Source organism: Choloepus didactylus, chromosome 10 (assembly GCF_015220235.1).
Source record: "Choloepus didactylus isolate mChoDid1 chromosome 10, mChoDid1.pri, whole genome shotgun sequence".
NCBI classification, from domain to species: domain Eukaryota; kingdom Metazoa; phylum Chordata; class Mammalia; order Pilosa; family Megalonychidae; genus Choloepus; species Choloepus didactylus.
The window spans coordinates 29,685,946-29,713,845 of NC_051316.1; the positions used below are offsets into that span (position 1 = coordinate 29,685,946).

The 27,900-nt window shown below is 38.0% G+C and overlaps 1 protein-coding gene across 3 annotated transcripts in view; it reads left to right on the forward strand.

Moving 5' to 3' along the window:
• NTRK2 (neurotrophic receptor tyrosine kinase 2) overlaps positions 1–27,900 on the forward strand; it is a 365,369-nt gene that overhangs the window by 22,834 nt on the left and 314,635 nt on the right. For all 3 annotated transcript variants that reach the window (XM_037797551.1, XM_037797552.1, XM_037797553.1), the window contains exons 2-5: positions 5,584–5,658; positions 5,773–5,844; positions 10,283–10,351; positions 13,127–13,281. In XM_037797551.1, coding sequence (XP_037653479.1) covers positions 5,584–5,658; positions 5,773–5,844; positions 10,283–10,351; positions 13,127–13,281 — 371 coding nt within the window. The remainder of the gene's footprint in view (positions 1–5,583; positions 5,659–5,772; positions 5,845–10,282; positions 10,352–13,126; positions 13,282–27,900) is intronic.

Here is a 27,900-nt window from a genome sequence, read left to right on the forward strand (position 1 = left end):
TATACACAAAGAAAATATGCATTAGAAACTACTCTTTGTTATTTAGGAGGATTACCTAAAGAAATGATTTGCTGGGTTGTTAAAGCAAATGTGAGATCATTTAAAATGTGATGAGTATCCTTTCCAGGAAATATAATTTGAAAAGGCATTCTGAGAATTTTTCTAGAATTACCTCTTCTCTCTTCTTTTCCAAAAAAAGCCACCTGTAAGCTTTTTGATAAGCCTAAGGAGTGGAAATTCTTTGCCCTAAAGAAAATGGCTTTGTAAAGGTCCTGCATGTCAATTTGAGACTGGAGAAGCTTTAGTGACAGTATAAAACAAGATGGCAAACAGTATGGACTTTGCTTATGTTCTAATTCTCTACCTGTTGACTTTCTGGTCACCCTTCAAGAACTTATCTCAGTGCCCTTTCTCCATTGAGCCTTAACTTTTAGCATTTTAAAAAATAAATCAGCAGCTGAAGATGTAGTGTGCTTGTAATCCAGATTTCCTTCTAGATTGGAGAAACAAATTTTGCTTTCAAAATTGGATCTCTACTCCCCTGTTATCATCTTCACCTTGTTTCCTTGGCTTCCACATGATAAATGAAGCTATTTTATATCATCACAATCTTCAATCAGTATTTAGTATGTACCTTGCACACAGGTGTGTGTTTATGCCTGATCTTTCCAGTGGGGTTATAAAAACTTCAAATGAAGGATCAAGTGCATCTGGGTGATTGCTTCAAAGTCAGGTCTGTTCCAGGAAACAGGGATAAGGTGAGTTGACTAAGACCCCTACATCTGAGGAGTTCACAGTTCAATTGGGGAGTCAGATAGGTTAATACAAAAATAACAATTGTCGATACAAAATACACCCCCATTTCCTCTAATTCTTAAGTACAAAATTAAGAAGTACAATAAATGCTAAAATATACTTGCCAGACTGATGGAAGTAAAAGGTTGTGAATAGAAAAAGCATTTATGGTGTTGCCTACAAATAAATCACTCAGTGTTTCGATATTGTAGGGTCCCAGGAGAGATTTAGGTGAATTCATTGAGACATCCCTAGAACATGGGATTCAACTCTTAGGGCAGTAGATGGTGGTGTCAGTATTTAGTAAAGGTAAGAAATAACAGCACTATAACTCTCATAAAATGAGGTTCTAGCAAGAGGCCTGTGTATGGACTGGAGAAAGGAAGAGGATGTGTTCTGGTCAACACAGGGTGGTTGAAGGCCACCAATGATTCCAGACATGTTGTTGTTGGAGGGGAGGTCTGGTGGGACTGAGAAGCCAAGGAGTTAACTGAGAGAAATTCTGAAGAAGTATCAAATTTAAAAACCCAATGCACCGAATCACTTTGTCACTACTTAAAGACTGCTGACCTGCCTAAAAGAAAACGAAGCAACGTCAGCAGATCAGAGTAGGGGAAGCTTCATTTTCCATGAAAGGCCAAAGCTCTGCTGATCTCCTATGAAGACTCCTAAGAGATAAGCTTTGGGACTTGGGCTCTGGGGGCCTTTAACCCTCTAGGGCCTAAACTTTGTAGAAGGTGTGCATAGGCCAGAGGAGGTAGAGGCTGTCACGGAGAGAAAGTTCATGAGAAGGCCTGTGACAAAATTTGTGGCCTTCCCTCTGCTTTGTGGGGCAATGAAACCTTGCGTGGAGATGAGATTATTAAGCAAAGCTTGACTTGGTATAGAGCCTACAGAGTTCACAGAACTTTGCTCTGAGTGATCAGAAATGGCCTTTGGGGGAAAGCCTACCTGATTGCTTGTCAGGCAGATATTTAAATTATCTGCTCTGCCCTGACTCTGCCTCCCTCCCTCCCAGCCCTGGGCTGGTTCCCGCAGCTGCAGATCTTCTGATGAGTGACAGCAAGCTGGGGAAGCCAGAAAGGCCTGGTATTGCCAAGACCTGAGTGGGGGAGCACAGAAATCACCAGTAGGGGGCAGCCTAGCATGCACCTGAGTTTTCTTGTTAACTGCTAGAGGCTCCAGGGCAGAGAGCAGAAAACCTTAGACTTGTGGATCAAGAACTTGAGCCACGTGTGACTTGTCCACTCACTCACTCAGAAGCCTTGGGTCCAGCTTCCTTGCAGATATTTCACTTTCTTTTCTTTTCTCTTTTCTTTTCTTTCCTTTTCCCTTTCCTTTCCTTTCCTTTCCTTTCCTTTTCCCTCTCTCCCTTCTACTTTTGTCTTATTTGTTACAAATCTTTTCTCTTTTAATTAAAAAGTAGTTTAGTAATTTAATAAAATAAAGTTTAATAGTTTGTTTCTTTATCCCCACACCCATTTCCTTTTTCCTGAGGTAACCTTCCTTGCAAGGCCTTAAAAAAAATACTTTATATACACACCTTATTGTGAACAATAAATGGTATTGCTTCCTTGTAGTTTTAAATGTGCACACAAATTGTTTTATATTATATTTATGTTTATATATGAATACGTATTATATATATGTGTTTATCTCGGTATGCAATTTGGTTTTTTTTTTTCCTGTTCAAATATATAGATCTGATTCATTCCAACTTATGTATTTACCACACCTTATTTTTTTCTGTTTGTTGGAGGACCCTTGGGCTGCATCCATCAAAACTCTTAAATGGTTACAGTGAATACCTTCGTACATGTCTCTTTGTTGGCATGTGTGAGAATGTCTCTAGGGTGAGTTCCTAGAATGCAATTGCTGGATCGTAAAGCATGCCTGTTTATAATTTTCCGGAACACTGGCAAATCGTTCTTTAACATGGTTATACCAATTTATACTCCCTCCAACAATGTAAGAGAAATCCCCCACATCCTTAGAAATGCTTTATATGGCCAAACTTTAAATATTTGCCAATAGAGTGGGAAGGAAATGGTATGCCATTGTTGATTTAATTTGCATTTCTAGTTGAGTGTCTTTTCACGTGTTTCTTGGCTATTGGGGTTTCCCCTTCTGCAAATTGCCCATTATTAACTTTACCGGCTTTCTTTCTAGCCCTGTTAATCCTTATGGTAGCTAAGGAGGGTTTCTTATGGAGTAGATTCAGGAGCCATTCGTAGCCAGCGACTATATTTTGGGCTTCTTTACAGATGACAGCTTGGGAAGGGGAATTCTTGGAATCTGGTACCGGAGAAGCACTTGCCAGGCTTTTAATCCAGTTCTACAGTAGGTGCTCCTACTTTGACCAGGAGAAAAATTCACTTCTATTTACCTGGGGCATTCCTGCCTTTACAGTGGAAGGATATTCTCTAGTGACTGTTTTTCCTGATTTCACATGGTTCTTTAGATGGTTTTCAGCAAAATCTCCTGTCCTTAGAACTAAGAATAGTTGTGCTTTGCTTAACTTGTGGCTTATTTTCATCTCATGAAAACTATGATTTTGCCACAGGCCAAATTTATCCATCTCCCTCCTTTACTTGGGTATTTAAGCTTAGAAACCTTAGAAGCAAGCGTGTGAACCTTTTCTAGCAGCTATATAGGCCATTAGAATATGCATTTTCAAATCTAATTCCTAGCTCCATTGAGGCCTCTGCTCTTGCTTTTCTTTCCTCTGCGCTTTCCCTTTTTATCTATGTCAATGCATTGCATTTTATGGAATACATCTGGGGTGTATATAAATTAAATACATGACAAAAATAAAATAAAGGGCATAAATAACTAAGAGAAAAATTAATGTTAAAAATAAAGTATTTGTGCCACAGGCATTGGTTAAGTACCTATGGTGTGTCAGGCCCCTGTTCTAAGCCTGGAATAGTCAGTGACGATACTGGCATCCCAAAGGGAGCTGAAGAACTCGCAGGTGGTTTACCCACCCCTGCCACTGTACTAACCCATCGTAATGAGTGAACAGGCTTGTCTGGAAGCCCAGATTATGACCTCCAAGAAAACCTTGCCCATATTATCTACTCTTTTTGCTGCCAGTTGCATGGAGCGAGGGAAGCATTACAATTTAGGGCTCTCTGGAATGCAGTTCATATTGTGACATAATTTAGAAAGGTGAGGTTGCTGTGGTCTCTACTCAAAATGTTAGTGGCATGAAAATCTTGGGAAAAATGTATCTAAAGTGTGGTAATTTTGAAACATTTCTTAGAAACCTGATGTTGAGAACTGTTGTTTGTGCAGTTCCTCCTTGTTTGGATGGCAGGAGGAGAGAAGGGAAGGGATCCTTCCTGTGCATCAGAGTATTAAAGCACCAGGTCCTGGGTAGCAGGGAGAACTGGGGTCATTCAGAGGAAGGTGCCCTTCTATCTTGGAGGTTGCTTTCTTATCTTAACAGGCAATGATGTTCATGTGGGTCCCTTTAAAATTATTTCACTCTGGCTTGATTTTGTTCTCCCAAAGCATTTGCTTATTTTCAGATGTGGTTTCTAAAAAGGAGGGCTCAAACTCTTCTACCATACTCTTGTCCTCACTTTTTTTAATAGTTAGATGGGACCTGTATATGTTGTGTCTTCTCCATAATTGATTAATGTTTGTTTCATTTTAACTAGTGTTGATAGCAGCAGAGTTACGTATTTATCTTCAGTGTCTCAATTGGAATATGTTATGTATCTTGACTCTTTTTCATAAAGGGGATAAGGAAAGGCACTTCCTGTAGTACCTTTGTAACTCCAACTGTTGTCTGTCATCCTTCCATCCACTCATCCATCCATTCATCCATCCATCCATCTGCCCATCTGTCCATCCATCCATCTGCCCATCTGCCCATCCATCCATCCATCCATCCATCTGCTCATCCATCCATCCACCCATCCATCCATCCATCCACCCATCTATCCATCCATCCATGCATCCACCCACCCATCCATCCATCCATCCATCCATCCATCCACCCACCCATCCATCCATCCATCTATCCATCCTTCTTCCTTTGAATACCTATCTTGTGCATGGCACTGTGCCAGGTGCTATGGGGCATATTAAAAAATATAACAGGCTCTAACTATCTTCAAAGAGGTCATGATCTAAGAAAAATGAATAGACAGGTACTAAAATTGCTGTGGTTCAAGGTAGCAAATAGGAAATTCTGTGATAATAGTTTTAATGGTTTTTGTTGTATTACTAGGGACTTTGTTGGTGCCAAGTGACAGAAATCCAGTTCCAACTAGTTTTAGGTCCGTGACATCTGGCCTCAGAGCTAGCTGGATCCAAGTGTTCAAGTGGCTTTTTCAGGGTTCTGTCTTTTTTGCATCTCTGAGCTCTCTTTTCTTTGTGTGCTGATTTCATTCTTGGATGGTCTCTTTCCCTGTGGCAGAAATATTTTTTCCATGGAAGCCCCAGGCATGTGCCATCCTTCAGCTGTGCTTCCAGACAAAGCATCAATTTAATGCTAGGGAAGATTCTCATTGTTCTAGTTAAGGCCACGTGCACACCTCTTGCCAGTCTTCATGGCCAAGGGGATGAGTCCTCTGTCCAGTCTACTTCCATATTTGAGGGGGTGGGGGTGGGTGGGAAGAGGGGCTTTCTTACATACAGTGCTCTAGGGGGCTTCATGAAATGTGGTTTCTCAAAGGAAAAACTGGTATCATTATTTGTCAAAGGTGGAAGGAGGGGAAGTGTCATGTTATTGCCTACATTGAGTCACTGGTTTCCACTCTCTCTGCTTTTTTGCAGTTACATTGCAAATCAGAAAAGGTTAGAAATCATCAACGAAGATGATGTTGAAGCTTACGTGGGACTGAAAAATCTGTGAGTACTCAGGACTTGGATACACTATCTCAGTGATTTTTCTTGTGCTCTATTATGGTCAGGTGAACGTTCACTGGTTGGTTCTAACATACCTGCAATGATGTGTTTCTATAGGACAATTGTGGATTCTGGATTAAAATTTGTGGCTCATAAAGCATTTCTGAAAAATGGCAACCTGCAGCATATGTGAGTAAAGTTTGGTTCTTTTGTTTCCCAGGGCTCAATTTGTTGAATATTTTTCTTTCCTCTGTTTGTTTTCCTTCTTTTCCAAACCTAAACTCCCTCGCCTTTTAAAGTTAGTGTAGCTGTGATAATAGCTTAGAAATGCTAGCTTTGATTTTGTTAGATTTCTGAATAGCTTCAGAGGGGTACTTAGAACAGCCTGTTTATTCTCTTTCATGAGTTTCTGGGCCATTTCCATCTTGGACAGAGCAATAGGCCAATGGCAGGGAGTCTGATGTGAAAACTATGTCCTGGTACAGAGTCCTTGATTCTTTTCCTTGGAAGCATGACATGCTTCCTGGAAGACATCAAACTAATTGGCCTTTTTAGGGAACTAAAAATTTGCCAATGCTCCCCCACCCTCAATGAATGCTATTTTGAACCTTCATTTTCCCAAAACTATCTGCCATAGGTTGATAGAAGTGGACAAAAATCAATCATGGGGCATGCTAAATGTTCAGATGGTTATTAATAATATGAATAAATAATATGAAAAGCCATGTTGATGGGTCAGAGACTGAAGTCTAATGGAAATGTGGGAAATAGGAGCTACTAGATTGCCTGCTGCTAAATCCTGTTCAATGATGGCACTTAATCAATAAGGTGTGGCCTTCTTGAGAGGTTTCTTCATTAAACAGAGGATCATCCAAGCAAAAAACGTTTATGCACCCTTAAGGTCAGATTAGATTGGTGCCTTCCCCTCAAGTTTTTCTGTCAGAGTATTGTTACCCTACATTCATTGCCCTTTTGGTGCTTTGCCACCTTCTCTTTTCAGTGATACCTCCCATGTATCATAGCCTAGGATTTTATAGAGGACTCTCATCTGCTTGATTTTTATGACCATTGGTGGGAAAGATCTTTTTAGTCTCATTTTATAGATATAAAAATAGACTTAACTTCTTGCATTTATGCTTCCGGCTCTCAGTCTTCAGCCATGTTCTTACCTTAAGAGAATAGGAAATGAAATTTGTGCCATTCCTATAATTAGAGAATCAGCCTCTTGACGTTTCTCCTCTTTCTTGGGGAGAGCAGTTCCCCAACTGTGTTTCATGCCAGTTACAAGAGACATTATTCTCTTAGAGCAGATTGTCTGGACTCCATATGGAGATTTGTTGATATTATGGAAAACCTTCATTTCATAAAGCTAATGTTGTGACTTACTATTTTACGGGTGGCATTAACGATGAAGTCACTTTAAAAATAAAGTCTGTAAAAGTAAGATATAAAACATTTGACAAAAATGTGATAAAAACCCAAGGAACTTTTATTAACACATTTCACTTAAATGTTTTTGGCATCATCTCTGAAGTCGGTTTGCCTGTACAAATCTGATGTCTGCGTAGGCCTTGACAGCATAAACAAGAGAGCAGTTGGATAGGAGAGAGAGGCAAAATGCTCTAATGCAGTCACTTAACTATAATTAATGACCTCAATGGGTAAGTTCGGGTATTTTCATTACAGCCGACCTTACACCTAAATTACTCAACTACCACATTTCACTGAGTCTTTTACATCACTTTTCTTAGTGTTGTGATTTGTACATTGGGCCATGGTTAATTGTAGCTGTCGTAAGAGATTTTTTTTTATTACTTTACAATACTTCTTTTGTATTTCCCTATGTTATTGTTGTATGGTTTTATATGAATAACATGTTATCTTGTGTATTTTTCATGGTGATATATGGCAGAATAATTTTAGTGGCATTTTTTGTGCCATACACAAAGTCAAATATCTGCATTTGTCTCCCGAAGAGGTATTTGAAAACTGGAAACTAAAGGGGCAAATATATAGTTTCCTTTAAAGGCAACCATTGGGCAGCCCACTCACTGGTAAAACTGCAAAATCTCTATCGATATTTGTAGCCATTGTCAAATAGTAAGAATGAAATTAGGCAAGTACTCAGACAGCTTTGAAGATGTAAGAGAATGTCACTACGCTTCATATCTTCACATTTGAGAAAGGGTTCTAATTGCCAAAATATGAAATTAAATTAAGTAGCTTGCCTGTAAGGACAAAAAGGAGGGAAGAAGGAATCAAGTTATGTGTCTGCCTCTCCAGAACTTAGTCCCAACCCCCTGAGTGAAGGTTCTAGGGAATGACTGTGTCATTCAAATAGGATGCTCTCTCTTCATCACTCCTCCCCCTGCCTATATTTAGGTGGCCGTCTGGAGCCCCTGCGCCTGGCCGTGACTTTGTTTCTTAGTGCCTGTAGTTCCTGCCCAGCCCTAAGAACCCAAGGGCTCTGAGAAAAGCCAGCTTTTGGGCTTCCAGGGGCTTTGCAGAGGTGCTCCTTAGCAGCGTTCTATAATCCAACAGTAAGAGGATTGTTGATTCTTTTCCTCCCTTCCTCCTCTTTTTTGGCTTTTGGCCCCAGTAATAAGTATGGTTCATAAAACTCGTTTTGTTCTTTGGCGCATCACCCTGCTCTGTGCTGGCAGCCTGACAGGGGCGGCTGCTTCCAGAGCCCACACTCAACTAGCTGATGGCAAGAACCTTTAAAAGAAGCTTCCTCTTTCTTTGCCTCCTCTTTCTTCCTTCTTGGGGAGGAAAAGCAGGGTTTTTTTTTTTTTTTTTTTTCCCAGAAAGATGGGGATTTCTGATGAAGCTGAAAACATCTGTGCCCCAAAGACTCTGGAGATGACAGGCAGACTGACTTCAATTTATTGTGCTCCAAGACAACCCATTCTTAATTCATGTTCCAAAAGAAATGATGTATGTGGGCACATTCTACAACTTCCGGGTGGATTAGTTTTTTCGTGTGGGTGAACACTTGATACTCAGTGTGAGAAAGAAGATGTAAGTGTAGAAGGAAGGGTGGCATTCTTGTGTAGGTAGAGGTTTGGATGTGTGGAAATCCCAAAATAGAATTAAGCTGGGAGTTAGACACACATTCTTAAATTATGACATGCTAAAGCTGATATCTTCTTTATTCATCAGCTGACGAGCCTCAGCTCATGCATTACCTCTTAGGCTTCAACCCCTTGCTGAGATGACTGGTCAGACACAGTAAGATACCACAACTGGCCAGCATCACCGTCACTCTCAGATCTGATGTTATCAATGGACTCTCAGCCCCGAGCAGGAAAAAGATGCCGAAATGCTCATTGATGTCCCCCTTTTGTTGAGGTCTTGGCTGTTTTTGTAAAAATTGATGTATATTTTACATTTATGTTACTTATTATTAAACACCTGCCCAGAGGTTCTAGCATTGGACATTTTTAAAATAAATTCAAACAGCAAACAATTTCACCAAGTGCATCAGCTGCCAAGATTATGACTGAATTTCCCAGCCCAAGGTGCTATGGCACTGATCATTGGAAACTCCCATCCACTGAATAAAATTGCATGCTTGGAACATGTTAGTAAAATTCACCTTTGTTTTTTTTTTTTAAATCAACAGATATGCCATCTTTTCACTGTCTGGTTGGTCCAAATCTCAAGATAGTATGTTGCCACAGTATTTCAAGATAAAAACTGATATAATCCTTACCTGTATCTTATCATGGTCTGACCAAAATTCCTTCTCTGCACACAAGGCCAGTTTACGAGCATCACATTTATTCCAAATAAGCAGCTTGGCATTTTTTTTACTTGGCACTTACCTTGAGCAAAGATGCTTCTAGGGAACGGTGCCAGTTAGGCCACGTTGTTTACTCACTAGGGTGAGCCACAGATACTTTTTCAGTTTGTGTTCCATTGCCCTGCTTCCAATGTCTTTGAATTTCTCCCCAGGCAGTAGGTCAAAAAGGACTGAGCCCTGTGTTAACCTGTAGCAGTGTGTTTCATAAATGTGCTCACTCTTAAAATGCAAATAAAGGCTATTTCCTTAGAGGGTGCTTGATGTGGAATTCTCCAGTTATCTAGAAGTCATATATGGACAATCTCAGCAGTGTTTATCAGTCACTAGGTGTGTTGTTTCCTATAGAGACATGTTAAATTTGGTCAATATTCAGAGTTTTGTGCCATGTAACTTCAAAATATTCATGCTGCCCTTTTGTTTTAAAGCATCTTTTCTCCTCATCAAGTTTCTAGTCTTTTATGTAGACTCCTATTAATTGTTTGAAAGTTCAGACATTAATTGTTAGAAAGTTCAGAGATCTCTAGCCATGTATAATGGCTTTGAATTGCCATATGAAAAATAGCTTTTGGGTAAAAAAGAGATTAAAAATACACAATATAAAAAAAAAGGTGCCCTCCCTCTTCCCACAATAAGGCAGAATTGTAGAAGAGTCTAGGGGAAAAACTAAACTGTCACTCCAGGTGAAAGAGAATATTGGATCTAAGTAAGGCACTTAAAACAATCAAATAAAATTATATTTTGAAAAACAATCTCTATTTGAATACTTTTATCCTGCAGTGTAACATTTCAAACTTCACATTTAATGCTTTTTATTCCTTTCAGCAATTTTACCCGAAATAAACTGACAAGTTTGTCTAGGAAACATTTTCGTCACCTTGAATTGTCTGAGCTGTAAGTAATGATTTTCTGTGGCATTTGGGGAAAAAATTTCAAAGGAAAGTGTGATTAAATATTTTTTTTAAAATGAATGATGTTGCAGTCTTCTTTTTATATCAGAATTCTAGAAAAATGCTTTCTTAAACTTTGGCCTGTTGTTCTAGAAGTCTCTTCATGGTTTTATTCTCTCATGAAAACATGATTCAGTAATAAAAAATATAAATCTCAATAATAATATATCATTTATTATGAGTTTAAATATTGTTTTTACATAAATTATTTCTTTTCTCGTAAAGGGAAAAGGATAGTAAGAAGGGAGCTTCACGTTAAATGGTTACATGTTGCAGAGTATCTGTTCATTTCCTGTTCTGTCCAGGCCCTAAGGCAAATCAAACCCATTCAAGGAGAAAATAACAATGGGCAAACCCTCGCAACTCTTATCCATTGGAGGAGAGCTATTCCTTCTCCCTACTCACCCATCTTTGAGAGATTTTCTTCTAGATCTGCCTCTGCATTCAATATTTATCCTTATGTCCTAATTGCTTCTGCTGTAAAATGATAGGAAAAATATTGCAGTGTGTTGATGACTAACAGCCAGCCTTTCCAAGTGTGCTCAATTCTTTGTGTTACCACCACAAAGTAAATATGATTTGTTACCATTCCTATAGGGAAGGCACTCAAACGAACCCTAAGGCAGAGGGTCTCTAAGGTTAGAGATGGGCCCAAAGGAACAAGGCCTTTGAATAATAGGCAATGACTTTTGCTTAAACTAAATGGCTTGTAGGGTCTTTTTACAATGGTCCACTCTTATTCACAAGGAAATTGTACAGATTAGAAAATGCCACTAGAGATGAGATAATGCTAAGTTAAATTAGTAGCAATGGCAGTAACATGGTTTGGCAATTGGCAGCTATTTGGAATAAAATGAATTCAGGGAATTGAAGCACCTAATGTTTCTACCACAGGACAGGCATGAAAAACTAAAGCAAGATGTGGGAACTAGAGTAAGATGCTCAGTATAAAAATTCTGGGCATCACTGTAGGAAATTGGTAGATTAAAAATTAGAGTTCTGATTTCAAAGTCACATGTCCCAATATTTTCTCTCTAGCGTATTGAATCAATTCATTCAACAGGTTTTCATTGTGCACCTATTACAAATCAAACAGACATGGCACTAGCTGAGGGATAAAAGGAGAAAAGTGTTCCTGTGTTCTGTGAGGCTGCTATCCAGTGGAGGAGATGGAAACCAAAACAAATAAGTGTATTGCACTATACTAGTCCTTGGAAAAGGAATTTGCAGAGTGAGCCGGAGGAAGAAGCCAACTGCCTTCCTGCGTTATGTGGTCAAGGAGCATCACTATATTTGTAGCTGAAAGGTTCTTTTGCTATTTAATGCCTTCTGCTGATTCAATTTTACCTTCTTTTAAAAAAGACTCTTCAGTTTTTTGTGTACTCAGAACACAAGGGAGATCTTCAGGGAGTGGGGCTTAAACTGATTGTGGGTTTCTCCTATGTTGTATTCCATTTCCAGAAGCATCAAATCCTATTTTTGTGTTGCTGGGGTACTTGGAGGTATCAAGCAGGCATAAATTAAACAGGTCTGCCATGACCATATTTTCCCCCAAAGAAACTCCTGGAAGAGTCTCCAGGGATGCCTGAGATTCTTAGAACCTGACCAGATAACCACAGGAATAAATGATGTTGCAAAGCCCAGGTCCTGTCCTCAAGGAGATCTCAAGTATTGTGGTTAATACCAGAGAGAGCCCATGTAACAATTTTAAATGGCCTCATTTAAAGGATCATTATCATAAATGGAATTCATTTTGAAATAGACCACTGAGTATAATAAATAAGCATTTAAAGATTTTTTTTAGCTTGTGGTTTTTATTTTCCCCTTGATGGCTTCCTCTTTCACCAATCTCCAGGCCCAGGAGTCCAGGCAGCTTCTCCGAGGTCAAACGTGTACCTTCTCTTTGCAGACTCTCCCACCATGGGTTAGACAGTCAGTTCAGAGCTCAGTTGCCCTGGCTCTCAGAAACTGAGACTGCTGTGCGTGTGTGTGTTCATGTGTGTGTTCGTGTGTGTGTGTGTGTGTGAGAGAGAGAGAGAGAGAGAGAGAGAGAGAGGATGCCAAAAAAAAAATCTCTCTTCCAGCTTTCCTTAATATTCACTCCAATTTTCCTGTATCAACAAAACTGGGCTCTGGTTGCACAATTCAGAAAGCTGGGAGGGCAGCCTATCAACAGTCATGTTTTCTTCCTAGCATTGTATTTGCAGTCTTGTTTTTAATTAAGACAAAATTGCTTTGCCCCCACCGAAATTTGAGCTTACCAAACGATAGTACTTGACTCTGTATCCTGGTCAGAAATGCATGCTCTAGAGTTCCTGAAAACTTATTTTTGGTATCTTCATTTAAGATCTTTCTTATTGCTATACCATAACTGTGATAAAATTGCTGTGACACCTTATTGTCCCCTGTCTTATGAGACATCCTTTTCTGTCCAATATTATAACTATTTCTGTTCTGATCTTGCTTCCCCTATATTTTGCAGAGAGAGAGAGAGTTATGTAAGACCACATAACTTTGCTTGTACAGTGATCTTTGGCTATAGCAGTTCAGATAGCATTAGATAAATGAATGTATAATAAGTACTGTCATGCTATGAAAGTGGGTATGACTTCCAAGGATTGCTAGATAAAAATAATTAATAATTTATAACATTTCATTAAAACTGAGGCAGTTGAAACTAACAGAAGAGCCTAATTGGGTTTCGTTTTTCTCCATGTAGGATTCTGGTGGGCAATCCCTTTACGTGCTCCTGCGACATTATGTGGATCAAGACTCTCCAGGAGACTAAATTCAGTCCAGAGACTCAGGATTTGTACTGCCTAAGTGAAAGCAGCAAGAATATTCCCCTGGCAAACCTGCAGATACCCAATTGTGGTAATTTACTTTTAAATCAATGAATTATAGTTGTTACTAATTATTCTAATTGCCTTGGCATGGTAGAGAATCTGGAAAGATTACTGCTACCCAGATTTTCTATAATGTGCCGTTGATGTCTCCAATGACTCGGTCAACATTTGTGTGCAGTGTGGAGAAATCAGCTGGGAACAGCTTTGCTGAACATTTTTGCAAGTAGAAGACTAGTTCTGAATAGATGATTTTAAAGCGCATAGAGATAAAAGTACATTGTTTATTCCTTTGTTAATTTGATGTGTCTGTCTATTCATCCAACCACCCATCTATCCATACATCCATCTACCCATCCATCCATCCATCCATCCATCCATCCATCTATCCATCCATCCATCTACCCATCCATCCATCCATACTTCTGTCCATTTACCCATTCATCCATCCATCCATCCATCCATCCACCCATCTATCCATCCATCCATCTACCCATCCATCCATCCATACTTCTGTCCATTTACCCATTCATCCATCCATCCATCCATCCATCCACCCATCTATCCATCCATCTATCCATGCATCCATCTAAAAAATATTTTCTTAGAGTGAAGTACTTCATTGGCCACATATATAGTTGGTTGGCTCCCAGGCCCTGCAGAGGGAAGGATCCCGTAGTGATAAAAGTGTCCTGGCAGCACAAGGAAATGCAATTCAACCCAGCACATTCTCTCGAGCTCATCTTACACCTGATGACTGTGTCTCTTGATGGGGCGCCGTAGGTTTGCCCTTAGAGGTGCATTTCCCCTTGTCTGGATTTAAAATCTCCTTCTATTACCATTATCCTCTAATCCTCTTCTCAGCAGTTTCACCTCCAGAACTTACAATAAAATCACAGCTCCATGTAAGTGCCCGTGTGTTTACAGGGAAGGAAAAATCAGTGTACTGGTTCGGATTTTACCACTGAGGGCTTCTGTGATGCACTTCTGTAATATCCACATATGCTTATTATTCTGCCACTGAAATTTTAATCAGTCAACCAGTCCATCGTTCACAATTATGGTTGATTTTCTGGCCTCATGGCTGGCAACATAGGAGAAAGTCCTGAACACCCGGTTCTGTGTGCTAGGGGCATGAACTTAATTGTAAGCATCCAGGTCTTTGTTTGAAGAAGACTCTACTGTTTGAGGTCAATTCTTATTTAAGAAATATATAGCTGCTGCTTATTCTTAATGAGGAATGTGGAATAAAAGCCAAGACAGGTGTTTGTTTCTGACCCTGAAGGGGCTTAGGAGACATCACTTACCCTAAACAGCACTTACCCTTCACATAGTCTTTTCTGTCACAAGTAGTGTCCTTTGGCTTCGTGGCTTCCTAATGCAGAAACAGAGCTTTGTTCCATTGCCAACTTCCCTCAGCTTTCTTTGCTGGCCAACACCTAAAAAAAAACACCCCACACTTTTAATGTATATTGTTTCCTGATTGATAAGAGGGTGACTGTTCTCCATTCTGGTATAAATTTACGGCTGAGAGAAACTCCCTAGCGGGACAAGACATTCAGTATTGAGTCACCTGGCCTTTTGGGCAGTTCCCAAATCCCCATAACTCTTGTGACCACATTGGTTTCGGCAGCCACTGAGAGGAAAAGAGAGAAAGCCGCTACTGACTACCGCACTGATTTCAGAAACCCCCTCATAATAGATGTCTGCTTTGCCCCTGCCTCAAGCCAATCTTTTTTTTTTTTTTTTTTTTTTGTCCATGTTGCCCTGATAACTTTCGGTACTGCACCTCCCCATCGTTATGCCTTACGTGTTGGGGGAGGAGATAGGTAAGGAGTGAATGCGTCCTATTTTTTTCTAATAAACTTGCCAAATTGCAATAATTTTTTATATCGCTTTCTTTTATTTAGTCAATGACTTGTGTATATGACAGTGAGACTTACAGTCCACTCTCAGGAGAGCATGCACTTTGATTGATTGATTAGAACTGAGTGGAAACATGCAAACATTCACAATTAATTTCACTGTAAATGAAGATTTTCAAAGAGCTACATTATATAAGAAAGTGTCAGGTGAATCAATAGACTTTTTCTATCACTTTAGAGTTCTTAAACTTTTTTGTCTTTCCTTGTTAATTTTTCTTTTCTTTCAAAGTATTTTAATATATTTATAATTGTAAAAATAATATTGATACTTTTTTGGTAAAATATTTTTTTCTGTATTATGCATAAAGATTGTCTTCTTGCTTGTGACAATTTCAGGTTAGTAGCCATAGATCTGTCTTATTCTTTTTAACTATTGTGTAGTATTCATGGTAGAATATTTCATAATTACATAAACTGCTCTATACTGATGAACATTTGGCTTATTCCCTATTTTTCACTACTATAAAAATGTTGCAATGAGCATCTTTACATATGCTCTTTGGACATATGTACAAGTGCACTCAGCTTTCTCAAGGGTACAAAGTAGGAATCAGAATTTATGGTTTATGTGATTTGCTTAGTGAAAATGGCTGTGCCAATTTATAGCCACACCAGCAAGATATGCCATGGTTATTAGCAAACTTATTTGTTGTTTCTCTAAAAAATGTTATGTCATTGCTTTTCAATTTGCAATTTCCTGATTCCTATCTCCCAGTTGCTGTTGAGTATCTTCTTATATGTTTATTGAAAATTTGTGCTTATTCTTCAGTGAATTACTTATTTATCCCTTTGCCCATTTTCTATAATTTTTTTTGTAGATTTTTCCCATGTGCTATTCTGTTGTCAGCTCTCTGTACTAGTGTTATACCTTAGAAGAATATCATGCAAGCACCTGTCTATATTTGTAGTGCTGATCTGTGAGATACATGTCTTTAAACAACCACTTTCAATCCTATTTGCCTTCAGCACAGCTCTGATACTTACAGTCTCATTAACAATCATCTCCCCTATCCATTCCCATACCTTTGAATTCACCATCATTAACATATCCAAATATATTAGATTGTCATTCCCCCTCACTATTTCCATTCCGTTTCTTCTGTTAATAGTGTTCTTTGTTTTTTTATTAGAGATTTGAAAGTTATAAATTATGTTTTTTTAGTATATAATGCCAAAATATCTACTGCATATATTTAAACTTTTATTTTCTATAAGTATCTAGAGATAACGAGTATCTCTACACCTCTTCCCCCAACAAGACAAGAAAAAATACTATTTCTTCTGTTTACTTCCTCCTCCCATTTTTCAGATTGTATCCATCTGGGATTTTATTGTTAGTTTGTTTCTTAAATTTTTTGAAGATTTATTATTTCTTTGTATATCGTTGACTCTTGTATCTGACTACTTTCTCTTGGATTGGCCTTTCTTCTTGCTGGAGTATATCCTCTAATATTTCTGTCAGAGAAATTAAAAAAATAAAACTCCAAGTTCTTGCCTTCCTGAAAAGGCCTGAATTTTTTTCTTCTCAATAGAATTGGCTGAGTGTAAAATTCTAGGCTCATAATAAATTCCTCTTAGAACTATGAAGGTATTGAGCAACATTCATTTTAGGGTTTTCTCCTTAACCATGTTATTATTAATTTTCACCACAATGCTGGCTTCTTTTTTTAATTCTGTGTGGTGTGCAATGTGCCCTTTCAATATGAGGGTTCATTTATTCAGTTCTGGAAGAATTTTCTAATTTATTTGCTCTGAGTCTTCTTTCCATTTATTCTCATATTTAGGAATTCTCATTAGATGGATATTTCAACTTTTGGCTCTATCCTCTATACCTTGCAGCCTTCTGAAAATGCTTTCTATATTTTTGTTCCTTTGTGTTGCATTATGAGAGAATTGGTCTTCAGGTTAGAAGTTTTGTTTAAAGAATGGATTCAAGATTAGTTGCTTTCCTTTTAGATCTCATTCTGTAAATTTTAAAACCATGTCTGTTGTTTTTAATTGAAGTCATGGATTCATGGAGTTCATCTTATTTCCACCATTTTTTGGGGGGTGGAGGGTTGAAACATTCTGAATGGGGTGAGAATATGGTCTTGTGTGTTTCATCATCATAAACCAGCATTTGCCAAGGAGCATGGTCATTGCATTTAGTATACAACTGGTAATACTTTAATTTTTTTAATCACATTTTAAATTGTGGAATATAACATATATGTGTATGTATATACATATATGTATGTGAAAACTTTCCAAGTGCAATTTAAAAAGTAGTTAGCAAATTTCAAAGAATGTTATGGGTTACAGTTCCACAGTTTCACTTATTTCCTTTTTGTGAAACATAACATATATGCAAAAAGGTCTTAACTTTCAAATTGCAATTTAACAAGTAGTTATATAGGAAATTTCCAAAAATGTTATGAGTTACAGTACCATAGTTTCAGTATTTCCTTATTGTGAAATATAACATATACAGTATGATGATAATTTTCAAATTACAATCCAACAAGTAGCTATAGAGCAAATTGCAAAGAATCCTATGTGTTACAGTTCCACTATTTCCGTTAATACTCTAATTTTTAATACAAAAGAGCTCTTGGATTTTCGTTCTTTATATGATGGATCTTCTTTAAAAGCTTCCTCCTTTAGTATTTCATCATGTAGATATTATATGGAGAACAAGTTTTTGACATTTTATATACAATTTTGCATCCTCCACGATGTCTCATGTGTTTCTTGGAACTATTATACATTGGATGAATGTTTGCTGAATCGTTCAATTAATAAATGCATCAACCATATTATCCTAATGATTAGATCAAACCAGAATTTTTAATAGAATGGTGACAAATACTTCAGTTAAGGAAAAATAACCTAAATATTTATGTTATTTTAACCAAATTATTCCATATGTTAGCATTTTGTAGTTCTCTTTGGAATTTCCATCATCATTGTATTTTGTGAGACTCTTGTCCCTTCTTTTTCCCTTATAAGCCTTATTGATTAAGCAAGTGTGGAAGGCGGGGCTGGGAATTTTAGCTGTGCCTTTCCCATTAATGACACAGTCAGATGCCTCACAATATTTTTCTAACAGTCCCCTCCTGCTGTGAATTACTGTAAATTTATTCATGCTGTGAAACGTATTATGCTCTGTTTCTCCACAAGGCTCTTTTAAACCTTAGAAAAACTCTATTAATTGCAAAGCAACAAAGCATATTCCTGTAAACTTTCTACATTAATTGGAATAATGTGGTGTTAAGAACACTGATTTTGAAGACTGAAACTGAATCACACAAGTGAAAGTGAAAATAAAGTTATTTTGCCAGGCTGTGCTAATTTCTCATTCCATACTTCTTTTGGTATTTTTCAATGAAATTTTTTATCACCTAGTATTTAAAAAATTTTTGCACCCAATTTCTGTACACTTGGTTGATCTTCAGCAATTAGTCATACAATGTATGCCTTTTTAGTCATTTCTCTTGGCTGGATGGGATTATTATGGAACTCTGTACTTTCATTTTTTAATTCTACAATTATCCTTTAAATCTTATCTGGAAGAAAGCTTCTTCAGGAACTGTATAAAATTCTCTGTTCTAGGTAGACTTGGCAAATATATTTAAGAAAGGCAATATTCCTCTGGGTCATATCAAAACAGTCCCTCAACTCATTTTACTAGTAACTGGTTACCAGAATGACAGTCCCACAGTGAATACAGAGTGCTAAATTCTGTTGATGGTTGAAGCACTAGGCAGTTACTATATGAAACTCCTTTAAAGGACCCACAGATTGAAATCAGACCTGCCTTTCATTTCCTTGCTATTTGTAACAACAGTCACAATTTTCCTCTTTTCTAACCTTTGAACTTTTAGGATGGAGACTCCTTAAGATCCATCAGTAAAATATTCTTTATGATAGTGAACACCGGTTCATAGGAGAGACTGAGTTCCATGAGTTAAATCGATTTCAATGATTTGTTTTTAACATTTACTTTTGGTTTCAACCATAGTTTGTAGTATGTGTGACTGTTTAGCATATTTGTACATACTCCTCCTTTTGTTTGTTTTAAACTGGGAAAATAGACTGATGGCAATTCTGCTCCATTAGCGTTCATAGAAGATTGAGAGGAGATGCTATGTTATGGCTTTCTGTGTAAATTAGATTGGTATAAAACATTATTTTCTTGGTGTGTTAGCTGGATTGATTTTTATTTTTCCCTGAAAAACCTGTACAAAGTAGGCTTTGGATTACTGCTTTGCTTTAATTTTATTAGGGAGCAGGTTTTAATTAAAATAAAGCAAGTCACACAGTGAACTCTTGCTTTTCTTTATCTTTTTAGAATGCCAAATGAAGTTTTTTTCCTAATCTGTCAGCTGTTGTTTAGATTTTTGTGTTTAGAAGTTTTGTGTGGCTGCTGTCACTGTCATGACATTCTCTCAGAGGCTTAGAAGCACAATTAACAATTTGAACTTGGAAAGCCACTCGGCTAATTTTCTGTCATTTCTGCAACCAGGTATAAAGCAGCCACTTCTAAATAGGTCAGACTCATTCTGGCTTCATTCGTGGTCATGGGATATAATACTTCAAGAAACAAAGAAATGGGAGGATATGGCAAGAAGATAAAAGGGCAGAGGGAAAGGTTATGGACTTTTAATGTTCTGTTGAGAGAGAATTAAGGGATATTTCAACTCTTTATTTGCTCTAAGTTCTTTATGAATGCACAAAAAGAAATGAGAGGAGAAGAGAAAGAGAGCAAACTAAATAATAATCCACATGCATGTGTTTATATGCTCAGTCTGATGATCCTTCATGAAGTGAACAGGGCTCAGAATCACAAAAACTGGATGAAAAAGAGCCCAGTCCAGACTTACTGGTGAAAATTGAAAAGCAAAACCCAAATTGATCCATCTCATTGATCACAAAGCTTATTTAATAATCTCAGATGATGAGAGGTTAGTTTTCCTCATTTACTGTAAGGCTAAGATACACGCTTTGAATCCATGGTTGAAGGACTGGTCAGTCTGGTTAACTCTAGAGAAGAGTGTGCTGATGGGTGGGAAGGGCTGCATGGGTGATCCCAGCCAAGAGGCAGCCGATCAGGCTAGTGGCTAAGGTCATGGGCTGATGGATGTGAGCCAGGGTCAGCTACCACTTAACTAGCTGTTTAGTTGCAGTGCTTGATGAACTGTAATTTCTTCATTTGGGAATAAAGATGCCATTGTCACCTACTTCTAGGGATGTATGGATAACCAATAAGATAATATATAGAAAATACTGAAGATGGGGTCTAGCACATCTTAAGTACATAATGTATTGGCTATTAATGTCTTTGCTATTGTCAATATGAATCTTTACCTTTAAATGTATTTTACATATGAATTTATATATACATATATACCTAATATTTCAGAAAATTCCTTTGGATAAAAATAAAGCCAGACTTCTGGGGAAGGTGGCAGAGTAGAGAGCTCCAGGACTCAGTCCTCCCATCAGAATAACTATTAAACAGGCAGAAATGACTTGAAGCAATCATTTTGAATCCCCAGAGGGCAGAAAAACACTGTACAGCATCCAGCGAAGAGCTGGAGGAAGAGGCAGGTAAATTGTTCTCTCTGCCCAGCAGCTACTGGTGTCCATCCCCACTATCATGGGGTCCAGTCCCTGGCTAGCTGCTGGTGACAGAAGGACATAAGAATCCTCATCGCCAAGAAGAGGTGGGTGGGCATGGCCACTTGCTGATCATAGCTTTTCATTAGCAAATTCTGATAGCTAATAGCTGGTTCCTGGCTGTAAGGCAGCTATTGTTTTGACCTGACCCAGTCAAAGGCAGGGGCAGGCATTGTTTCAGCTTCCCCAGACAAAGGTGATGGCAGTGGCGATTCAAAAACACAGCACTTCCTCAGGGCTGCAGGGGACAATTAGCTGAAAGACTGTATTTGCTGGGCAGGCCAGGAAAGCTCAGCTTTGGGGACATTTTGGAGGCCTTTCTGAGCCCCTCCCCAGGGCACTTTGGAGATACTCAGCACCTCCTTTGTGGGTCCCTGGTCCTGTTTTGGCTGAGAAAGACTGACTTGGAAAAGTCCTCTCTGGGGTGACCCTTCTCCCAGAGTTTGCCTTCCAGACAAAAGTAGCAACAAAAGAAGTGCAAAAGGCCTGCCAGCATCAAATACCTGGGAGAGGGAGGTCAGTCTCATGGGAAACAGAGGGGACAACCAAACTCCTGTAAACACAAAGCAAAATCCCAGGACCAGAAAGAGTAAGACAGGGAAAACCTACATACTGCATTCGCCTTAGGCAGACCTTCTTGATTGGAAGGCTGAAGCTCAAGAAGATCTGCCTTATCACCAACTGGTTACAAAACCAAGAAATAGATGTCCCAGGGAGTAATTCCCAAAGTTAACATTTTAAAATCTTCAAATGTATGGTGTGCAACAGAAGAGTGAAAGATAAGAAACAGAAAATGATGGCCCATCTAAGAGAAGAGGATAAAAATACGGAAAACACCAACAAAGAAGATGAGAATGTGGACATACTGAACAAAGCCTTTAAAAAAATGATCTTAAAAATGCTCAAGGAGATGAAAGAAAGTACAGAGAAAAATCTAAACAGGAAAAATACCAGGAAAACAATGAATGAACAATATGAGAGTCCAGGTAAAGAGATAGAAATTTTAAAGAGGAGTCAAACAGAAGTACTGGAGTTGATGATCACAATAACTGAAATGAAGAATGTTCAGGAGGGTGCCAAGAGCAGATTGAAGCTGGTAGAAGAAAGAATCATTGAACTTGAAGACAAGACACTCGAAATGAGTCAGACTGAGAAGCAGAAAGAAAAAAGAAATACTAAAAGTGAAAATAGCTTAAGATAGCTATAGGACACCATCAGGCACACTAATATATGCATTATGGGAGTCCCAGAAGGAGAAGAAAGAAAGGAGCAGAGGAATAGTTAAAAAAATAATGACAGGGAATTTAACAAGTTTAGCAAAAGATGTGAATATGTATATTCAAGAAGCTCTGAGAACACCAAACAGGATGAAAATGAAGAAAAATATACTCCATCATACACTGATTACACTACCAAATCCAGAGGACAAGGAGGGAGTTCTGAAAGCTGCAAGAGAAAAACAACATGATACATACAAGGGAGTCCCATTAGAATGAGTTCTGATTTCTCATCAGAAACCATGGAGGCAAGACGGCAGTGCGTTGAAATACTTCGAGTGTTGAAAGAAGACAGCAGCCAGCCAGGAATTTTATATTCAGCAAGACTTTTTTTGAAAAATGAGGGAGAGATTAAGACATTCTCAGATAAACAAAAGCTAAGGGAGTTCATCACTAGACCTGTCTTACAAGCAATGCTAAAGGGACCTGACCCAGACAAGGCAGGTGCTTAAATGCAAATGCATAAAAAGTTAATGATAAATCTAGGTTTTTGGACATAAATGTACAAAGATGTAAGTGGTAACAAGTAAAAAAAAATGGTGAGGGGCAGATGGGTATGGGAAAAGTATATGTGCGTGCTGTTGAAGTTAAGTTGGTATCAAACCAGATGTGATTGTTATATATTTAGGACATTACATTTTAACCCCATGGTAACCATAAGGAAAATGGATGAAAAATTTATCCAGATAGAAATGAGAAGACGCTCAATATGGTACAACACAAAAAAGCAAATAAATATAAATGTAGGCTTTACTGGAATTGTGGGACAAAAAGGTATAAGCCTGCAAAGGCTAAATAGCAAAATGTCAGAGGAAAGTCATGTATACCAGTAGTGACTTTAAATATAAATAGATTAAACTCCAGTCAAAAGGCAGACATTGGTATAATGGATGGAAAAACATGACCCAACAATATTCTGTCTGCAAGATACTCACCTGTCAAAGTTACTAGTAGGCTGAGGGTAATACTATATACCATGCATGTAGTAACCAAAAGAGAGGTGGGGTGGCTGTACTAATATTGGATAAAAAAGACTTTAAGTCAGAAACAGTTAAGAGGGACAAAGTGGTCATTACATACTGATAAAGGGGGCAATTCAGCAGGAAGATGTAACAATTATAAATATATATGCACCTAACAGCAGAGCCTCAAAGTATAAAAAGCAAATACTGACAGATTTGAAGGGAGAAATTGATGGTTCTGCATTAGTAGTAGGAGACTTTAACACACCACTCTCAGTCATGGATAGAACATTTCATCAAAAGTTCAGTAAGGAAGTAGAGAACTTGAATGATAACACTAAACCTACTAGACCTAATAGACATATATAGATCACTGCACCCAACAAAGACAGAATACACATTCTTATCAAGTGCACAAGGATCATTCTCCAGTAGAGACCATATGTTGGGTCACAAAACAGTGTCAATTAATTAAAAAATATTGAAATCATACAGTGTATTTTTTCTGACCACAGTGGAATGAAGCTAGAAATCAGAAACAGAGGGAGAAATGGAAAATTCACAAACATGTAGAAATTAAACAACATACTCTTTTTTTAATATTCATTTTATTGAGATATATTCACATACCACGCAGTCATATAATACAAATCATACATTCGATTGTTCACAGTACCATTACATAGTTGTACATTCATCACCAAAATCAATCCCTGATGCCTTCATTACCACAAACACAAAAATAACAAGAATAATAATTAAAGTGAAAAAGAGCAATTAAAGTAAAAAAGAACACCGGGTGCCTTTGTTTGTTTGTTTGTTTGTTTGTTTCCTTCCCCTATTTTTCTACTCATCCATCCATAAACTAGACAAAGGGGATTGTGGTCCTTATGACTTTCCCAATCCCACTGTCACCCCTCAGAAGCTACATTTTTGTACAATTGTCTTCAAGATTCATGGGTTCTGGGTTGTAGTTTGATAGTTTCAGGTATCTACCACCAGCTACCCCAATTCATTAGAACCTAAAAAGGGTTGTCTATATTGTACGTAAGAGTGCCCACCAAAGTGACCTCTCGGCTCCTTTTGGAATCTCTGCCACTGAAGCTTATTTCATTTCCATTCACATCCCCCTTTTGGTCAAGAACATGTTCTCCATCCCATGATGCTGGGTCTACATTCCTCCCTGGGAGTCATATTCCACATTGCCGGGGAGATTCACTCCCCCGGGTGTCTGATCCCACGTAGGGGGGAGGGCAGTGATTTCACCTTTCAAGTTGGCTTAGCTAGAGAGAGAGGGCCACATCTGAGCAACAAAGAGGCATTCGGGAGGAGGCTCTTAGGCACAATTATAGGGAGGCCTAGCCTCTCCTTTGCAGCAACAGTCTTCCCAAGGGCAAATCCTGTGGTAGAGGGCTCAATCCATCAAACCACCAGTCCCCTATGTCTGTGGGCATGTTAGCAACCATCACAGTGGGGCAGGCCAATACCCCTGCATTCTCCACTAGCTCCTCAAGGGGGCTCTGCATATTTTTTCCTTTTTTTTTAACTTTTTTTTTAAATCAACTGTATGAAAAATAAAAAAAATAAAAAAAATTTTAAAAAACATATAATAAAAGAACATTTCAAAGAGACCATAACAAGGGAGGAAGAAAAAGACAACTAACCTAAGCTAACTACTTTACTTCCAGCATGCTCCTACTCTACCCCAAGAAAGTAACCTAATATAGCAACATTTCTGTGAACTTGTTCCTACTATACCCATCAGAAATTAACAGACAATAGTCATTCCTGGGCATTCCCAGAATGTTAAATTTACCCATGATAGCTTATCTGTTCTTATTGGATTATTGTCCCCCCTTCCTTAATTACTCTCGATCTCTAGTTCCCCTACATTCTACATTATAAACCATTTGTTTTACATTTTTCAAAGTTCACATTAGTGGTAGCATATAATATTTGTCTTTTTGTGCCTGGCTTATTTCGCTCAGCATTATGTCTTCAAGGTTCATCCATGTTGTCATATGTTTCACAACATCGTTCCTTCTTACTGCCGTGTAGTATTCCATCGTGTTTATATTCCACATTTTATCTATCTATTCATCTGTTGAAGGATATTTGGGTTGTTTCCATCTCTTGGCAATTGTGAATAATGCTGCTATGAACATTGGTGTGCAGATATCTGTTTGTGTCACTGCTTTCCAATCTTCTGGGTATAATCCGAGAAGTGCAATCGCTGGGTCAAATAGTAACTCTATATCTAGTTTTCTAAGGAACTGCCAGACTGACTTCCAGAATGGCTGAACCATTGTACAGTCCCACCAACAATGAATAAGAGTTCCAATTTCTCCACATTCCCTCCAGCCATTAAACAAACAATGGCTGTTTGTTTAATGGCAGCCATTCTAATTGGTGTGAGATGGTATCTCATTGTGGTCTTAATTTGCATCTCTCTAATAGCTAGTGAAGCTGAACATTTTTTCATGTGTTTCTTGGCCATTTGTATTTCCTCTTCAGAGAACTGTCTTTTCATATCTTTTGCCCATTTTATAATTGGGCTATCTGAACTATCGTCATTGAGTTGTAGGATTTCTTTATATATGCAAGATATCAGTCTTTTGTCAGAAACATGGTTTCCAAAAATTTTTTCCCATTGAGTTGGCTGCCTCTTTACCTTTTTGAGAAATTCCTTTGAGGTACAGAAACTTCTAAGCTTGAGGAGTTCCCATTTATCTATTTTTTCTTTTGTTGCTTGTTGTTTGGGTGTAAAGTCTAGGAAGTGGCCGCCTAATACAAGGTCTTGAAGATGTTTTCCTACATTATCTTCTAGGAGTTTTATGGCACTTTCTTTTATATTGAGATCTTTGATCCATTTTGAGTTAATTTTTGTGTAGGGTGTGAGGTAGGGGTCCTGTTTCATTCTTTTGGATAAGGATATCCAACTCTCCCAGCCCCATTTGTTGAAAAGACCATTATGACCCAGTTCAGTGACTTTGGGGGACTTATCAAAAATCAGTCGGCCATAGATCTGGGGGTCTATCTCCAAATTCTCAATTCGATTCTGTTGATCTATATGTCTATCTTTGTGCCAGTACCATGGTGTTTTGACAACTGTGGCTTTATAATAAGCTTCAAAGTTAGGGAGTGTAAGTCCTCCCACTTCGTTTTTCTTTTTTAGAGTGTCTTTAGCAATTCGAGGCATCTTCCCTTTCCAAATAAATTTGATAACTAGCTTTTCCAAGTCTGCAAAGTAGGTTGTTGGAATTTTGATTGGGATTGCGTTGAATCTGTAGATGAGTTTGGGTAAAATTGACATCTTAATGACATTTAGCCTTCCTATCCATGAAGATGGAATATTTTTCCATCTTTTAAGGTCCTCTTCTATTTCTTTTAGTAGAGTTATGTAGTTTTCTTTGTATAGGTCTTTTATATCTTTGGTTAAGTTTATTCCTAGGTACTTGATTTTTTTAGTTGCTCTTGAAAATGGTATCTTTTTCTTGAGTGTCTCTTCAGTTTGTTCATTTCTAGCATATAGAGACATTACTGACTTATGTGCATTAATCTTGTATCCCGCTACTTTGCTAAATTTGTTTATTAGCTCTAGTAGCTGTATCGTCGATTTCTCAGGGTTTTCTAGATATAAGATCATATCATCTGCAAACAATGACAGTTTTACTTCTTCTTTTCCAATTTGGATGCCTTTTATTTCTTTGTCTTGCCGGATTGCCCTGGCTAGCACTTCCAGCACAATGTTGAATAATAGTGGTGATAGCGGGCATCCTTGTCTTGTTCCTGATCTTAGAGGGAAGGCTTTCAGTCTCTCACCATTGAGTACTATGCTGGCTATGGGTTTTTCATATATGTTCTTTATCATATTGAGGAAGTTTCCTTCAATTCCTACCTTTTGAAGTGTTTTTATCAAAAAGGGATGTTGGATTTTGTCGAATGCTTTTTCAGCATCTATTGAGATGATCATTTGATTTTTCCCTTTTGATTTGTTAATGTGTTGTAATACATTGATTGATTTTCTTATGTTGAACCATCCTTGCATGCCTGGAATGTACCCCACTTGGTCATGGTGTATGATTTTTTTTAATGTGTCTTTGGATTCGATCTGCAAATATTTTGTTGAGGATTTTTGCATCTATATTCATTAGGGAGATTGGCCAGTAGTTTTCCTTTTTTGTAGCATCTTTGCCTGGTTTTGGTATTAGATTGATGTTAGCTTCATAAAATAAGTTAGGTAGTGTTCCATTTTCTTTGATGTTTTGAAAGAGTTTAAGTAAGATTGGTGTCAGTTCTTTCTGGAAAGTTTGGTAGAATTCCCTGTGAAGCCATCTGGCCCTGGGCATTTATTTGTGGGGAGATTTTTGATGACTGATTGGATCTCTTTGCTTGTGATTGGTTGGTTGAGGTCTTCTGTTTCTTCTCTGGTCAGTCTAGGTTGTTCATATGTTTCCAGGAAATTGTCCATTTCCTCTACATTATCCAGTTTGTTGCCATACAGTTGTTCATAGTATCCTCTTATAATTTTTTTAATTTCTTCAGGATCTGCAGTAATGTCACCTTTCTCATTCATTATTTTGTTTATATGGGTCTTCTCTCTTTTCGATTTTGTCAGTCTAGCTAGGGCTTGTCAATCTTGTTGATCTTCTCAAAGAACCAACTTTTGGTATTATTTATCCTCTCTGTTGTTTTTTTTGTTCTCTATGTCATTTATTTTTGCTTTAATCCTTGTTATTTCTTTTCTTGTACTTGGTTTAGGATTGGTTTGCTGTTCATTTTCTAGCTTCTTCAGTTGATCCATTAGTTCTTTGATTTTGGCTCTTTC